Below are 18,371 nucleotides of genomic sequence, written 5' to 3'. Positions count from 1 at the left end.
TTGCCTTGTCTATCTCTTGTAGACCTGCATTTATTTGTCAAAGGTCTGCCTTTTCCACATCTTCTACATAAACCTGAAGGCTGAGTCCTCCTATTTCTGTTATTTCTAGAAGATGCATTATTATTATTATTATTTCTGAAAGGTGCATTATTATTATTTCTGAAAACCTGTTGTCTACAATTCCTTTTCATATGACAAATTTTGCCACAATTAAAACATTTGGTATTATGGTGTCTCCTTTTACCATTGGAAATTGCTTCTTCTACCCATGCTTCAGTGCCATAATCAAATGTTTCAACATTGAGTGTATGCAAGACCCATTCTTCCAAGGGCGCTGATCTGAGCTTTAAAGGCCCCAAATCATTTTTCATTCCACATTTGCATTTTCATAAGCCAAAGACTCAATCATTATACGTCTTGCTTCTGGGTCAGATATCCCTATTTGTACAGCCTTAGTTAGTCTTTGTAAAAAGTCACTAAAGGGTTCTCTCTGACCCTGTTTAACTCTGACAAATGATTCCATTCTCTGTCCTGGGTCTTGTACCCTGTCCCAAGCCATTAAGGCTGCTGTAGTACACATGGAGAGTATGTTTTCATCCAAATTAGCTTGTTCCTGAGGGTCGGAAAAGAGCCCTTCACCTAGAATTTTATCTAGGGAAATGTCAATTCCCTTTGATTTTTTCTGCTGTTCTAAGAGTCTAGCCTCTTTCCTGAATAAGCATTTCCATTTCAATTGCGGTCCACTCTCAAGTACCGCAGAGCTCAGCTGGAGCCAGTCCAAGGGGGTTGCTCTGCTTGTGGTGGCCCAAGAATTTAGCATCTCTTTAACAAAAGAGGCTTGCATCCCAAAAGTCATGATGGCCTGTTTTGTTTCCTTGAGATTATTCATACGGACAGGCTCCCATGTATCCTCCTTGATGACCCTAGGGTTTTTGGAACCAATCACCTTCTCTGTTGTTATTACTGGAAAGGCAGGTAGAGCTGTAGGTAGAGCTTTGTGGAAATTGTCCCAGAGAGATTTACCCACAGATGTAGTTAAAATTTGCCTTTCTACCCTTTGCTCTTCTTCATCAGAATTTAGAAATTCCTCAATCTTTTCAATTCTATTTACCATTGCCGTCTGCAATGTCTGAATCTCCTGTCCAGAATTATGTTCCAAAGCCTTCATTGAGGATTCTAAAGTATAAACTTTGTCTGTTAGAGATAACATCTCATCTTTGGACATAATTTTTATGGCATAAACCGTGCCTTCTTGTATTGACAATCTTTCCGTCAATCTGACAAAATCTGATTGTCACATTCAGCAGTTTTGATTCTCTCAGTTAATGTTTCATTTCCTACAGAAAGGGACTGAAGCTTATGATCCAAATCAGCTGTTCCCTCTTCCATAGTAATGAATTTCTCCTTAATATCAGACACTAATGTTTCAGTTCCTACTTAAAGGGACTGAAGCTTACGATCCAAATCAGCTGTTCCTTCTTCCACAGTAACGAATTTCTCCTTAACATCAGCCTGGAGAACTTCAAACTGATTCTTGAGAAGATTGTTGTCATTCTCAATTGTTCTTAAGCATTCAATCTCTGCCTTAAGAATCCTGGATTCATCTCGTAAAGACTTTATCATATTTCTATTATCAAACCATTTAGTGACAATGAAAACTATGAATCTCAGAAGGATCCATAGACGTGGGGTGATAAACACCTCTTGTAAAATCTCCCACATGGTACAATTAAAAAAAAAACTGTTACATTCTTGAATACTAACGTGTTCAGGCATTTTATTTATAAAAGCAAAATTTTTTTACCTGCAATGATCGGTTCCTGCCAGTCGTGGTCTCTGTGTTTTTGGAGCCTGTCCTGGAACTAGCTCTTGTAGACCAGGCCGGCCTCGAACTCACAGAGATCTGCCTGCCTCTGCCTCCCAAGTGCTGGGATTGAAGGTATGCGCCACCACCGCCTGGCCAAGTCACTTTGTATCAGACCAAATCTGCTGCTGTGGCAGCTTTTGTTGCAAAATCGCAGGTACTTGAGTTTCTGCTAATTCAGGCAGTGGGATTCCGCTCCAAATTTAGCCAAGGCAGGCAGGGAGGGGTTAATTGCTCTGGCTAGCAGGCGGGGCAGAATGGGCCTGTGTGGCTGAGTGTGCCGAGTGTGGCCCAGTGTGTCTCGGACTCGGCACTGGGGCCCGAGTCACGAACTAAAAAACAGCACCCAGGAGGGTGCTGTGTTAGCTAGCGGGCTACCCGCTTGAGTCGGGGGCAAAATAGCCCGATGTTGGATGCCAAAATGTAGTGGCATAAATGAATGCAGACAGATTGTAAAATATATATATAGCTTTAATGTAGAAATAGACTTACAGAACCACTGTTCCTGCGGAGATCAGGAAAGCAGAAGCAGCGGCTGGGAGCATGCTCTCCAAATTTATAGGCAAACATTAGCCCGAGGTGAACATGCCCCTAAGGGGTGGGACTTATCCCTACAATCAGCTGTAAAAGGTCTTTGGTGGAGTTTGGGGGTCGCTTATGTAGACTATCATATCGTCTGCAAATAACGAAAGCTTAACTTCTTCCTTTGCAATTCGAATCCCCGTGATCCCCTTATGTTGTCTATTGCTAGAACTTCAAGCACTATATTGAAGAGGTATGGCAAGAGTGGACAGCCTTGTCGTGTTCCTGAGTTTATTGGGATGGCTTTGAGTTTCTCTCCGTTTAATTTGATGTTAGCTGTTGGCTTGCTGTAAATAGCATTTATTATATTTAGGTATCACCCTTGTATCCCTAATCTCTCCAATACTTTTATCATAAAGGGATGTTGAATTTTGTCGAATGCTTTTTCAGCATCTAATGAAATGATCATATGGTTTTTTTCTTTCAGTTTATTTATATGATGGATTACATTAATAGATTTTCATATATTGAACCAGCCCTGCATCTCTGGGATGAAGCCTACTTGATCATAATGGATAATTTTTCTAATATGTTCTTGGATTCCGTTTGCCAGTATTTTGTTGAGGATTTTTGCGTCAATGTTCTATAGATGACTCTTAAGTCCATTTGCTTCATTACCTCCATTAATTCTCTTATTTCTCTGTTAGGTTTCTGTCTGATTGACCTGTCCATTGGTGAGAGAGGAGTGTTGAAGTCTCCTACTAGTAGTGTGTGCAGTTTGATGGCAGCTGTGAGTTTTAGTAATGTTTCTTTTACATACATGGGTGCTTTTATATTAGGGGCATAGATATTCAGGATTGAGACTTCATCCTGATGAATTGTTCCTGTTATGAGTATAAAATGTCCCTCTCCATCTCTTATGATTGATTTAAGTTTGAAGTCAACTTTGTTAGAAATTAGTATGGCCACTCCTGCTTGTTTCTTAAGTCCATTTGCTTGATAAACCTTTTCCCATCCCTTTACTCTGAGCAGGTGCCTGTCTTTGTGGTTAAGGTGTGTTTCTTGTAAACAGCAGAGTGTTGGATCCTGTTTTCGTATCCAATCTCTTCGCCTGTGCCTTTTTATAGGTGAGTTGAGCCCATTGACATTAAATGATATTAATGACCAGTGGTTGTTAACTCCGGTCACTTTTTTAGTAGTAGAGTTTGTGTGTTTCCTTTCTTTGAGTTGTGCTGGTGAAGGGTCTCTAGATGCCTGAGTTATTGTGGTTATTGTTGGACTCCTTGGTTTGTGATTTTCCTTCTATTACTTTCTGTAAGGCTGGATTTGTGGCTACGTATTGTTTAAATTTGTTTTTATCCTGGAAAATTTTGTTTTCTCCATTTATAGAGAACAAAAGCTTGGCTGGGTATAGTAGTCTGGGCTTGCATCCATGGTCTCTTAGTTTCTGCAGAACATCTATCCAGGACCTTCTGGCTTTCATTGATTCCATAGAGAAATCAGGTGTAAGTCTGATAGGTTTACCTTTATAAGTAACTTGGTCTTTTTCCTTTGCAGCTCTTAATATTCTGTCTTTATTCTGTATGTTTTGTGTTTTGATTATTATATGGCGAGGAGATGTTTTTTTTTTTTTTTTCGGTCCAGTCTATTTGGTGTTCTGTTTGCTTCTTGAACCTTCAAAAGAATACCCTTCTTTAGGTTGGTAAGGTTTTCTTCTATAATTTTATTAAATATGTTTTCTGGACCATTGAGCTGTACTTCTTCTCCTTCTTCTATCCCAATTATTTTTAGGTTTGGTCTATTTATTGTGTCCCAGATTTCCTGGATGTTTTGTGATGAGAATTTGTAGGCTTTGCTGTTTTCTTTGATCAGTGTGTTTATTTTCTCTATGGTATCTTCAGTGTCTGAAATTCTTTCTTCTATCTCTTGTAATTTGTTGGTAGTACTTGTCTCTGTATTTCCTGTTCGTTTACCCAGATTTTCCATTTCCATCCTTCTCTCAGTTTGTGTTTTCTTCATTACTTCCATTTCGTTCTTCATGTTTTGAACCGCTTCCCTTACCTGTTTGATTGCTTTTTCTTTTTTCTCTTTGTTTTCTTGGGTATCTTTGAGTGATTTATTCATTTCCTCTACCTTTTTGTTTGTGATCTCTAATTGTTTATGGCAGTTTTTCACCTTCTGTTTAAGGTCTTCTATTATTTTCATATAATTCACTTTTGAGTCGATTTCTTCTAATTCTTCTAGAGTAGGGTGTACAATTCTTCTTATTTCGGGATCCCTGGATTCTGGTGATGTCATGTTGCCTTTCAGGTTGTTGGAGGAATTCTTGCCTTGGTGCCTCCCATCTCTTCCTTCAAATGGAGCCAGAAGAGGCCTGGTGTCTTGGTCCAGTCTTTGCTGTGACTAACTCTCTGGGTGTAACTCTTCAGTGTAGAAGCAGGAACCGTCCGGTCCATATGGAACTCCTCAGCACCGAAACATAGATGCCTGGTAGTTCAATGACCTGTGGACAAAAGGGAGATCTTGGGGGGCAGGGCGGGGACGAGTAGAACACAGGACACCCTGCCACAAAAGCTGAAGGTGCACATGCTCCCTTTCAGGGGGGGGGGAACCTTGAGGCCTGCCTGGTAGGCAGGCACTCACCTCTCTGGGTGGGTAGCCTTAGTGTAGGAGCAGAAAACTGTTCCTGAGCAGAGGACCTGGCAGAAAACCCAGGCTGGGGGGGGTGGGGGTCGTGTGTAAGAAAGGCAGCCCTGCAGAAGGAGCTGGGGGAGGGGAGTTTGTGCTCTCTTCCGGGACAATCTGCCCCTGGATAGCACATACTCACCCATCCAGATGAAACTCCTCAGTACCTAAACAGGGCCGCCTGGAAGCCCGATGATCCTGGGACCAAAGGAAAAACTGGGCAGGCGGTGAAAGATCCAGGATAGCACAGGCACCCCTGGAGCACAAGCTGAAGGTGCCTAGGCTCCCTTTCAGGGGTCCATGAGGCCTGTCCGGTAGGCAGGCACTCACTGCTCTGGGTGAGTAGCCTTAGTGTAGGAGCAGAGAACTGTTCCTGAGCAAAGGACCTAGCAGAAACGCAGGCTTGTGTGTGGGGGGGGTCATGTGTAAGAAAGATAGCCCTGCAGAAGGAGAAGGGGGGTTTGTGCTCTCTTCTGGGACAATCTGCCCCTGGATAGCACACACTCACCCGTCCAGATGGAACTCCTCAGTACTTAAACAGGGCCGCTTGGTCCCCATTATTCTTATCTATGTTAGCCACATGGCTTGGTCTCTGTACCTTTTTTAGTGGGGCAATCACATCTTCCTTCTTCTGTGGTTGAGACAGGACTAAAGAGGAATGGGCTTCATCCTTCCCAGAATTCTCCTGTTCTCACTGACCCACTTCTACTTCCTGTCTGGTTGTTCTTCCTGCCTGGCTACTGGCCAATCAGAGTTTATTTAAAACCTAGTTGACAGAATATAGACAATTGTCCTGCACCAGAAATTAACAATCACTGGTCAATAATATCTCTTAACAATAAACTCAATTCACTTATTAAAAAAACTCAGGCTATGTTGGAGGGAGACTGCTTGTTCTTCCCAGCTGCCTGGTTAGCTTATACCTGAAATAATCACACAGAAAACATATCATTTAAGTTACTGCTTGGCCCATTAGCTCTAGTTTCTTATTGGATAACTCTTCTATCTTAATTTATCCCATTTCTAGTAATCTGTATAACACCATAAGGTTGTGACTTACCGGCAAAGTTTCAGCATGTCTGACTCTGTCAGTGGCTTCATTGCATCTCTCTGACTTTGCCTTCTTTCTTCCAGAATTCAGTTCCATCTTCCTTGCTTACCTAAGTTCTGCTAAAAACACTGCTAGAGGTCCAAATCAGTTTCTTTATTAATTAACCAATAAAAGCAACACACAGACAGAAGGACCTCCACACCAAGGCTAAGAAAATGGATATGAAACAGGATCCATCCTTTTGCTATATACAAGAAAGACACCTCAACCTCACAGACAAACATTACCTCTGAGTAATGTTTGAGAAAAGATTTTCCCATCAAATGGACCTAAGAAACAAGTGGGTGTAGCTATCCTAATGTCCAACAAAATATATTTCTAAATAAAATCAATCAGAAGAAATGGAGAAGTACACTTTATACTCAAAACAAAAACAATCCATCAAGATGCAGTCTCAATCCTGAACATCTATGCCCCTAATACAAGTTGTAGTAATAAGGAGCGGCGGGGGGGGGGGGGGGCTACGTCCCCAAAACCCCAGCCGCCTGCCCAGCTAGCTTAAGCTCCGAAATAATTACACAGACACTGTATTTTTTTAATCACTGCTTGGCCCTTAGCTCTAGCCCTTACTGGCTAATTTTGATATCCCAATCAACCCATCTCTAATAATCTGTGAGCACCGGTCTTACCGGGAAGATTCTAGCCTAAGTCCATCCTGGGTCGCAGCTGGGGCATGGCATCTCTCTGAAGCGTCTGCTCCGGAGAGGAGAGCTGCGGAGTCTGACCTCACTTCCTCTTCCTCCAAGCGTTCTGTTCTGTTTACTCCTCCCACCTATCTCCTAACCAATGAGGGAGGACCAAGCAGTTTCTTTTTATTTAACCAATGACCTTCCTCCATCACAAGTGTGCCCACATATGTAAAAGAAATATTACTAAAGGTTAAATAACACATCATACCCTACACACTAAAAGTAGGAGACTTCTACACTCCACTCTTGCCAATAGACAGGTCAATTAGACAGAGACTTAACAGAGAATTAAGAAAACAGAGGTCATGGTTCAAATGAACATGACAGACATCAATAGAACATTCCACAAAAATACAAAAAAATACCTTCTTCTCAGCACCTTATAGGACATTCTCTAAAACTGACCACATACTCAGTAACAAAGCAAACCTCTAGAGATACAAAAAATTGGACCAACCCCCTGTATCTTATTGGATCACCATGAGTTAAAGTTAGAATTTAATGAGAACCCTACTCTCAGAATGCTTACAAGCTCATGGAAAATGAACAGTGAACGATTGAGCCACCCCTGGGTCAAAGAAGAAATAAAAACAAGAAATTAAATACTTTCTAAAATTCAATGAAAATGGAGGCACAAAATACCCAAACCTATGGGACACTATGTAAGCAGTGCTAAGAAGGAAGTTCATAACACTAAGTTTTTACATAAAGAAAGTGGATAAAACTCACACTAGTGACCTGACAGCCCACCTGAAAGATCTAGAACAAAAAGAAGCAAATGAACCCAGAAAGAGTAGAAGACAGGACTGATCAAACTGAGGGCTGAAATCAATGAAATAGAACCAAAAAATAACAATACAAAGAATCTATGAGAAAAAACAGCTGATTCTTTAAGAAAATAAACAAGATTGGCAAATCTTTATCCAAACTAATCAAAAGGAAGAGAGAAAACATACAAATTAACAAAATCAGAAATGAAAAGGGGGACACAGCAACAGACACTAAGGAAATCCAGAAAATCATTAGGCCATACTACAAAAACCTGCACTCCAGAAAATTGGAAAACATAATGAAATGGGCAATTTTCTAGATAGATACCATATACCAAAGTTAAATTAAGACCAGGTGAACAATTTAAAGAAACCTATAAACTACAATAAAATAGAAGCTGTCCTCAAGAGCCTCCCAACCTAACAAAGCCCAGGGCTGGTTGGTTTTAGTGGAGAATTTTATCAGAACTTCCAAGAAGAGTGAATACCTATTCTCCTCAAAGTGTTCCACATAATAGAAATAAAAGGAACATGGTCAAACTCTTTTTTATGAGGCTACAGATACCCTAATACCGAAACCACACAAAGACTGAACCAAGAAAGAGAATTACAGACCAATCTCACTCATGATCATAGATGCAAAATTACACAATAAATTCCTGGCAAACTGAATCCAAGAACACATAAAGAAAAATCATCCACTATGATCAAGTTGTCTTCATCCCAGAGATGCAGGGCTGGCTCAGCATATGAAATATAATTATAATCCATCATGTAAATAAACTGAAAGAAAAAACATATGATCATATCATAAGATGCTAAAAAAAGCATTCAAGAAAATCGAACATTCCTTCATTATAAAGGTCTTGGAGAGATCAGGGACACAAGGAACATATCTAAACATAATAGAAGCAATATAGCACAAACCAACAGCCAACATTAAATTAAATACAGAGAAACTCAAAGCGATTCCACTAAAATCAGGAAGAAGACAAGGCTGTCCTCTCTTTCAATATCTATTCTACATAGTTCTCAAAGTTCTGGCTATAGCAATAAGACAAGAAAAGGAGAAGAAGGTGATTCAATATGGAAAGAAAGAAGTCAAATTTCTTATTTGCAGATGATATAATAATATACATAAGTGGCCCCCAAAACTCTATTAGGGAACTCCTACAGCTGATAAATACCTTCAGTAATGTGGCAGGATGCAAGATCAACTAAAAATTTCAGGAGATCTCCTATATACAAATAATAAAGAAGCTGAGAAAGAAATCAGAGCAATATTTTACAATAGTCTAAGTAACATAAAATATCTTGTGGTAACACTAACCAAAGTAGTGAAAGACCCATTTGACAATAACTTTAAGTCTTAGAAGGAACAAATTGAAGAAGACATCAGAGAATGGAATAATATCGATCCCATGCACTTAGATAGGTAGAATCAACATAATAAAAATGAAAATCCTACCAAAAGCAATCCATAGATTCAACACAATTCCTATTATAATCCCAGCATAATTCTTCACAGAACTTGAAAGAACAATGCTCAAATTCATATGGAAAAACGAAAAACCCAGAATAACCAAAACAATTCTGTACAATAAAGGAACTTCTGGAGGTATCACCATCCCTGATATCAAGCAGTATTACAGAGTTACAGTAATAAAAACAGCTTGGTATTGACATAAAAACAGAGAGGTTGACAAATGGAATTAAATAAAAGACCTAGATATTAATCCATATACCTATGAACACCTGATTTTTGACAAAGAAACTAAAGTTATATAAGGTAACAAAGAAAGCATCTTCAACAAATCATGCTGGCATAAATGTATGTCAAGATATAGAAGAATGCACATAGAGCCATATCTATGCCCATGCACAAAATTTAAATCCAAATGGATTAAAGACCTCAATATAAATCTGACCATACTCAACCTGATAGGAGAGAAAGTAGGAAGTAGCCTTTAATGCATGGGCACAGGAGACCACTTCCTAAATATAACACCAGTTCACAGACACTGAGAGCAACAATAAATAAATGGGACCCCCTTAAACTGAGAAGCTTCTGTAAAGAAAAGGATACAATCAATAAGACATAAAGGCAGCTTGCTGAATAGGAATATATCTTAACCAACCCCATATCAGACAAAAAACTGATCTCTAAAATATATAAAGAACTAAAAAATTAGACTTAAAATTTCTAAATAACTCAATTATAAGATGGAGTACAGAACTAAATAAAGAATTCTCTACAGAAGAATCTCAATTGGCCAAAAGGCACTTAAGAAAATGTTCAATATTCTTAGATATCAGAGAAATGGAAATAAAAAAAAAACCTTTGAGATTCCATCTTACACCTGTCAGAATGGCTAAGATCCAAATACTGGAGAGGATGTAGAGTAAGGGGAACACTCATCCATTGCTGGTAGAAATGAAAACTCATACAATCACTTTTATTGTACAATCTTGTACAATTAGTATGGCAGTTTCTCATAAAATTCAGAATCGACTTATCTCAGGATCCAGCAATACCAGACTTGGCCATATACCCAAAAGATGATCAATTATACTACAAAGACATTTATTCAACTATGTTCGTAGCAGTATTATTTAGCAATAGCCAGAACCTAGAAACAATGTAGATGCCCCTGAACTGAAGGATTGATAAAGAAAATGTGGCACATTTACACATTAGCATACTACTCAGTGGTAAAAATCAATGACAACTTGAATTGTGTATGCAAATAGATGGAACTAAAAAGCACTATGCTGAGTAAGGTAACCCAGATCCCAAAAGATGAATATGGTATATACTTACTCATAAGTGGGTGCTAGCTATAAACAAAAGATATTGAGCCTATAGTTCATGATCCTATAGAAGCTAATTAAGGTGAACCCTAAGAAAAACATACAGAGATTCACCTGGAAGGTCAAAATAGACAAGATAACTTGACAAAATTGGGAATACATGCATGGGGTCAAAAGGGAGGGTTGTAGGGGGAAAGTGGAGTAGAAGGGGGATGGGGAGGAGAAGTTGAGGGAATGGGATAGCGATATGGAGGAACGATAGAGATAAGAGCAAGAAAAGAGATATCTTGATTGAGTGAGCCATTATGGGGTTAACAAGAAACCTGGCTCTAGAAAAATTCCCAGGAATTTGCAGGGACCACCCCAGCTAATACCCTAAGCAATAGAGGAGATGGTGCCCAAACTGGCCTTGCTCTGTAATCGGACTGATGAATATCTTAAATATCACCATAGAACCTTCACACAACAACTGATGGAAAAGGAGGCAGACATCTGCAGTGGAGAACTGGGCTGAGCTCCGAAAGTTAAGATGAAGAGTGGGAGGAGTGAGGATATCAGCAAAGAGGTAAAGACCATAATGAGGACACCCAATGAATCAGTTTACCTGAGCTAATGGGATCTCACCAAGTACAATACAGCTGCACAGGGAAGGAATCAGCATAGGACCAAACTAGACACCCTGAGAGGTAGGTGACAGTTGTGTGGCTTGGGAAGACTGCAGGGTCACTGGCAGTGGCACCAGGATTTTTGTTGTCTTATAAAATAAAATAAAAAAATTTAAGGTATAATCTAAAATAAATCATAATAGTCATCTATAACAGTAAAACTGATAGTCATGTTAGGTATATATTCAAAACCATGCACAGATATATTTAGATAGATAAATGGTCTTAAAACACTTGAAATACTTACAAAATATGGCATTTAATATCCTTAATAACCTAAGACTTTTTATGACAGGGAGACACATCTTATCCTGGTAGCTTTAATTTACTTCAAAGGAAGATGATGAGTATTGAAGAACCTCTGTATGGGATTTGCTTTCTTTACAGCAAAACTATCCATTTGAACAAAAATATGCTCTTGCCTCAATTGCTGCCAATATATTGCCCAACCTGGATCAGTAGTATGCAAGAAAGGTGAGTGATGAAGTTTGCCAAAACAAGATAAGACAATCCTTCAGAATTTTCTGCTAAACAAGAAAGTCTGTCAGATATGCTAGGCCTGTAAGACAGAGTTGAATGCCTCCACATTGCAGAGGAACTGTGGGCGACCATCCAAGCACTCTGGTGTTCCTTTTCATTAGGTAACATTTCATCTTTCTGGGGTCTTTAATTCAGTTATAGAATAAATAGTTAAACTTACAGTTTTTCTTAGTTAAGTAATAAAGCATATTAGGTTTATGACTTTGAACTCACAAAAATAGGATAGATTATCAAATATTTACTCTGATTTTGCCAAGCACAAATGTATTGGATATTGAGACTGTTAGTCTTTGTTGATAACTGTTTTTTTTATATAATTTTACTATGTTAAATTTAAAACCTTTCATTTTAATTAGAAGAAAAGGGGTAAATGTTGTGGAACAATTTTTGTACACTATAAATATGTATTGTTCTTAAATTTAATAAAAGTTGATTGGCTCATAGTCAGGCAGGATAACCAAACTAAAAATGCTGGAATGGGAAAGCCAGCATCAGAGAACCGGCCAACCAGATGCAGAATGAATTGGACATGCAAAATGGGATAGAAATAAAAGCCATGAACATAACATATATTAATAGAAATGGCTTGAGCTGTAAGAACTAGTAAGTAACAAGCATGAGCTATCCTCCATGCGTTTGCAATTAATATTAAGTTTCTGAATGTTTATTTGGGACAGGGAGTTCTTGACAGGGAAACCCTAGCAACAGAAAGGGCACAGGATGTATTTGGGGTTTAGGGTCTGGAAGTTGGGGCAGCTGGGAGTCCAGTCACTTACTGATCTTCCTACTGGTGTGGGTTGTACCTGTCTTTGTTTATGTTTTAAGGGCTGACCACTTGGCAATAGGCAATCAAGTGTTTTGTCTTTCTGTGGGGAAGAACACATCACCTGCTCTCAGCTCTCCTCAGTTGCCTATACTTTTAAAAATATGGCTGTGGTCTCAGTTTTTTTGTGTCTTGCTTGGCATGCTAATTTGTGTCCTTCTTACTCAGCACACATTAGACTGACAATTTTGGTGAAAATATATGGATATTGCTTCTGATATTACTAGGATACATAATCTCACAGCAAACTTCCTGATCTTGTTCTTAGAAAATATCTGCCCTTTATCCTGTAATATTTCCTGAGACTTAGGTGCAGAAATGTTTTCAAAAATTTTTATAATGAGGAACAATAAGCCCATGTATTTTCAAGTTAAGAGACTTAAAAACATGTCATTTATTTTGTTATGAATGTATATGTACATTTAAATGATTTTTTTCTCAGTATATACTTATACTATATACTCAAATGGAAAGACATGAAATGGTAGAAAGAGAGATGTATGCATTAAAATGCTAATCCATGTGACTGAAGCAGTTTCTTCTCTGTATGTTTTTATATATTTTCCTTGGCTTAAACATTTTTCTGACATTTTATTACAGTAAGCCACATTAAATTTGCTGATTTTATATGTGAGAAAAGCATTCATACTGGAAATACTATATGTTTCAAAAAATTTATTTACAGTGGAAGAAGGTATGAAAGAATTAATTTCACCGTTGATTGAATCTAAATTAGTAAATGTTGGTTTAAAATGAAAATGATATGATAACACTTGAGAATTGTCATAAAGGTGAGTAAAATTAATACTAATATATATGTGCTAATAAAACATTTTCCTAAACATTATGGTATTATTATTAATTGAAGATATAAATAAAATTGGTAAGCCAATTGCATCCAAAATATCTAAAGAATGTCAGTAGAGCAAACACATTTATTTATAACTGACCTTTAATATTCGGAATTTAGAGAGCAAGCAAACCTCTGTATGACCAGTTAAAATAGATTGGTTAGAAATAATTAGCTGAGTAATAAACAATGCCCAGCAGATTGACTTAATCCTACTGGGAATTTTTGGTAGCAGTGAGGGAGTTTTAGTATTGAAGATGATAAGAAATAAATATCCCCTACAAACTGCTTTTGTTAAAGGAAATTTACCCGAGAAGGACAGTTGTCACTGACACTCTTGATCCTGAAGCTAGAGTATTTTCTTGGAGATATAAGCTTCTTGGCATCTATGCCTGCAGCTATTCTCATGGGAATTTGGTGAGAAAAATTATTTTATTGTCATCTTTAAGAGTTCAAACATTTCATTACTAAAAATTTCTCATAACGTGTCAATACTTGTGTGAAAAGCATCATGTAGAAATGTTTTATGGCCATAAATTTTTACTAAATATGACAAAAAACAGTCCTGAAAAGCTAAATTAAATATTTTGTTATTTTGTTCACTTTCTCTAAATCCATGTTGACTCACAGCTATGGTTTGTACTCAATCAGGTTACTTTATAAGAGTCCATGTGGTAGATTTTTATGCTTTGATTCTTATTAAGTAAAATTACCTTTTATGACTTTTACTTTTGAATTTTCCATAGTCAAGATGAATTATAGTTAATGGAATCACAAGACTGTGTGACAGTTAATGGCATCTATGCCTGCTTCCTCACCTGGTCATTTGAATCCTTGGGAATACTGGGAATATGAAGAAAGAAAGAGTCCCCTACAACAAGAGCATCTGTTTCATGCTAAATGCTTGGAAAATATAAAGCAAAGATTATCTTATGCTTTTTGGTATTTAACAGTGGAGCATTTAATAAATTTCACAAACATACTTGCTTCTATGTCATTGTATTTCAGCATCCAATAAAGCACCATGCAGAATTTCTCCTTAATATTCCCAGTAAATATGGAGGTGAATGAATTCCACAGAATAGTATTTTTATTTAGTTGGAACAACTGGCAAAATGTTCCCCATGAAACTTTCTGTACAGTATTTCAGTTCTACATCGTTTTATTATTTCAAGATGATTTTCTGTCTATACCTTTAAAAAGATCTCCTTTCAACTCCTTTAAAAAGTAAAGCAGATGATTTGAGAAAAAAGCAGTTTCTCCAAAGCACAGATTTGGGGATGGAGCTGCTAGCTAATTCTATATGCCTACTAAGATTCAAAGAAGTAAAAGTCCATGGTGGTAGGAAACCCACTGGTCCGGACTTGTCTTAATACTCCATAGTTATTCTATTCATTGGATGTTTAGACCCCGGAATTTGATATTTCTAGTGATCAGCTCCAATTTCAGATCAACAATGCAGTGATGCAAACATACCAACCACCTTGTGCCCAGAATGTGAATATTATCTTTACTGAAACCTGGTAATGTGGTCCCAACTTGAATGCTCACCCTGCTGTATTCTAGGATCTGGCACCACTGTCCTGACTGATTAGACTCATGGGTGCATGTGACTTGCATGTTATTTCTGTGGTCATTGTAACTCAGGTAATTTCATCTTTTACCTTATTGATTTTTTTGTGTATAAAACATAATTTTTATCACTTATGCTGAATGCAGATATTGGAGATACTTACCATCCGTTCTATGACGATGTGTTCTGTGATGTTAACCAGCATTTTTAGTTTCACAGTCTCTCTCAAAGAAATCACAGGGTCAGGAAACATTGCAACATTGTTAAAATCTCTTTAAAATTATGGAGAATTGAAATATTAAAAGACATTCTTAATTAATGGGACAGATTTCAACACAGACATGTTTATATCTCATTTATGATATCTATTATCAACATGTAAACAAGTTGTATATACTTGATTGTATGTGGAATTTAATTTAAAATGAAAGTGATTTTAACATTGTGGATTAAGATATGAGTAACAGGTTCTTTGTTGCAATCTAAAAAAATAGTATTTTAATTCTGTTGTGTTTAATCCCATGAGGAAATAATGAAAGCTTATTTACATATATTTTGCCAGAAAAAAACCCCGCAGAAACTTTTATTTAATATTTTTGGTTGTTCTTATAAATATACATTCAGATAGCATATATGAAAAGCATAAAAGGGTAGAAATATTTTAAATTACCAACTTACTACTTGACCTGTTTATGTCTTAGAATGATAGCTACACAAATATAGTACCTACCAAAAGCACAGCTCATTTTCATCCTATATAAGTATACTTGAATAATATATATGAAAAGAGAGTAGAATGATACTATTTGAAAGGTAAAGGGAGAAATCAGAAGAGAGAGAGAAAACTGGAGAGTGTCACCATGTACAGAATCCATTGTAACAATGAGGATGTCATTATGTAAAGCAAGACTTCATACAATGAGACTTTCAATTTGAGCTTGTTTTAAAGCATTTTATATTTTGGTTGTGAACCTAGCCTTTAATGATTGAGCCATTGCTTCAGCCCTTAAAATATTTTAGTATAAAGAATATTTTGAATTTTTATCATTCTAATTATTGTATAAAATTTATATATTACAAATGTATTTAAATTAAAGATAATATACATTAAATTATACATAATTTATAATGATTTAAGACATTGTGCATAATACCAGGGAAATCAATGTCTATGGTCTTTTCTGATAATTGCATCCTTGTAGATCAATACTGTGCAGGAAATTATTTTGATTTCAGGAAGTCTTCAAAAGCAGAAAGAGTACACCATTTTCTTGTTTATTAAGGAGATTTTGCTATGTACAATTGAATTCTTATTGAATCTTGGTCATATTTTCTTTCTTTCATCTCTCCTTGCAGTGAGCAGCCTGAGCGGGTGTGATGAAAGGAAACAGGACCCTGCTGACTGAGTTTGTCCTCAGAGGACTAACAGATCATCAAGAGCTGCAAGTCCCCCTGTTCCTGGTGTTTTTCTTTACCTATCTTACCACCATGGTGGGCAACCTTGGCTTAATCTTTCTCATCTGGAAGGACCCCCATCTTCACACTCCTATGTACATTTTCCTTGGACATTTAGCCTTTGCTGATGGTTGTATTTCAACCACAGTGACTCCAAAAATGCTTATGACATTTTTGTATAAAAATGTCATGATATCTCTGGGTGAGTGTTTTGCCCAGTATTACTTTTTTTGTATCAGTGCAACTACCGAAATTTTTCTCCTCGTAGCAATGGCCTATGACCGCTATGTAGCCATATGCAACCCTCTGCACTATGCAGTTGTGATGTCCAAAAGACTCTGCACTGTGTTAATAAGTATGTCATATATAATTGGTTTTGTAAACTGTGGACTTAATGTAGGGTTATTATTTAGATTGACTTTCTGTAAGTCCAATGTAATTGACCATTTCTACTGTGAAATATTACCACTCTATACACTCTCTTGCACTGATCCATCAGTTAATACATTGATCATTTTTATTTGTGCTTCTTCCATACAAATCAGCACCTCTTTGACCATTGTAGTCTCTTATGCCCGTGTCCTATTTGCTGTCCTGAACATGAAGTCTAAGAGTGGCAGAAAGAAAGCCTTCTTCACCTGCAGTGCGCACCTGCTCTCTGTCTCTTTGTTCTATGGCACTCTCCTCTTCATGTATGTGAGCCATGGGTCTGGACCAAGTAAAACACAAGACAAAATGTATTCACTGTTCTACACGGTAGTAATTCCTCTGCTAAACCCCTTCATTTATAGTTTAAGAAACAAGGAAGTTTTAGGTGCTCTGAAAAAAGTTGTAAAATGATAATCAAAAAATTAAAAGTTGGTTTTACTACTTATTCCTTTTTTTGCAATGCACTATAAAATTTGATCTTCGTGTGGTACATAATTGAAATATTGTATATTATTACATAAAATATAAAATATAGACTGTTAAAGGATGTCTTAGTAATATGATTGTAAAATAAGTAAGAAGGACTAAAAGTTAATCCTTGTTATTTGTGGTTTTGAAAGTCATACTCACTATAAAATCTATTACAATGATTTCTTCTTTAGATTGACAAGCTCTGTCAAAAAAGTTGTCAATAAAAACTGATAAGTTTTATATTAAATATTTTGAAGTTATTTTTTAAACCGATAGCACACATAGGCTTTGCAAATGAATCGTTTAAAACATATTTTCCACTTTTAAATGATTCTTGAATAATGTACATTCAAATCATTTAGCTATCTATAATTATATATTACCAGTACATAAGTAAATATTATTTATGCAATTTGTGACAAGGAATAATACCAAAACACTTGAGTATTTCTTGAGTTTAAGAATAATCTAAAAGAGATAAATATTCATGTTACATTCACTTAAAGTTCTCAAAGTATTAAAAATGAAAATGAGCATTTTTTATGAAGCATATAAGACAATTTTAAATTCTAACAATTTGTCTGTCTTTTTGATGGCTTTGTTTATCTTTTGATTTCACTTATTTCTTTTGCTCTGCATCAGATATCTGGTTGCATCAACTGAATAAAAATTCCAAATGACTGTTATTAGAAGAAATTCTTGCCAGGACTTTTTATAATTTTTCTGGTGTTGAAATAAGATAAGAAGAAGGAAAACAAGTTGAACAGTGTCAGTTTAAACACCACAACACAGAATATATAAAATCATTACTATACCATTTATACAGATTTTTGAAGGAAACACCAGAAACACTGATACAGTGAATGAGAAAATGCCCCAGAGTCTCTCACATTGGGCATTTGCTTTCCATCTGGTGTCACTGTTTGGGAAGGCTATGTAATTTTTTGGAGGTGCCCACCCATCAACAAATCCAATGAGTGAAAATACAAGTTGGTATGAAACCAGAGAGCCTAATCTCAAAGAATTATTATTATTATTATTTTTGATCCTGGTAAGCACCAGCCTAGCAGAATGCTTCCTCAGAATCTAAGAAGCTAAAATAATTGTGGTGTG

At 36.8% G+C, this 18,371-nt stretch overlaps 1 protein-coding gene across 1 annotated transcript; it reads left to right on the top strand.

Moving 5' to 3' along the window:
* Window positions 1-16,280: 16,280 nt before the first annotated feature.
* Window positions 16,281-17,198, top strand: LOC142838122 (olfactory receptor 5AC1-like). Its single transcript, XM_075953453.1, has one exon. The coding sequence runs from the start codon at window positions 16,281-16,283 to the stop codon at window positions 17,196-17,198; it is 918 nt and encodes a 305-aa protein (XP_075809568.1).
* Window positions 17,199-18,371: the final 1,173 nt, after the last annotated feature.

Source organism: Microtus pennsylvanicus, chromosome 1 (assembly GCF_037038515.1).
Source record: "Microtus pennsylvanicus isolate mMicPen1 chromosome 1, mMicPen1.hap1, whole genome shotgun sequence".
NCBI classification, from domain to species: Eukaryota; Metazoa; Chordata; class Mammalia; order Rodentia; family Cricetidae; genus Microtus; species Microtus pennsylvanicus.
This window is presented reverse-complemented; position numbering and strand designations above follow the sequence as displayed.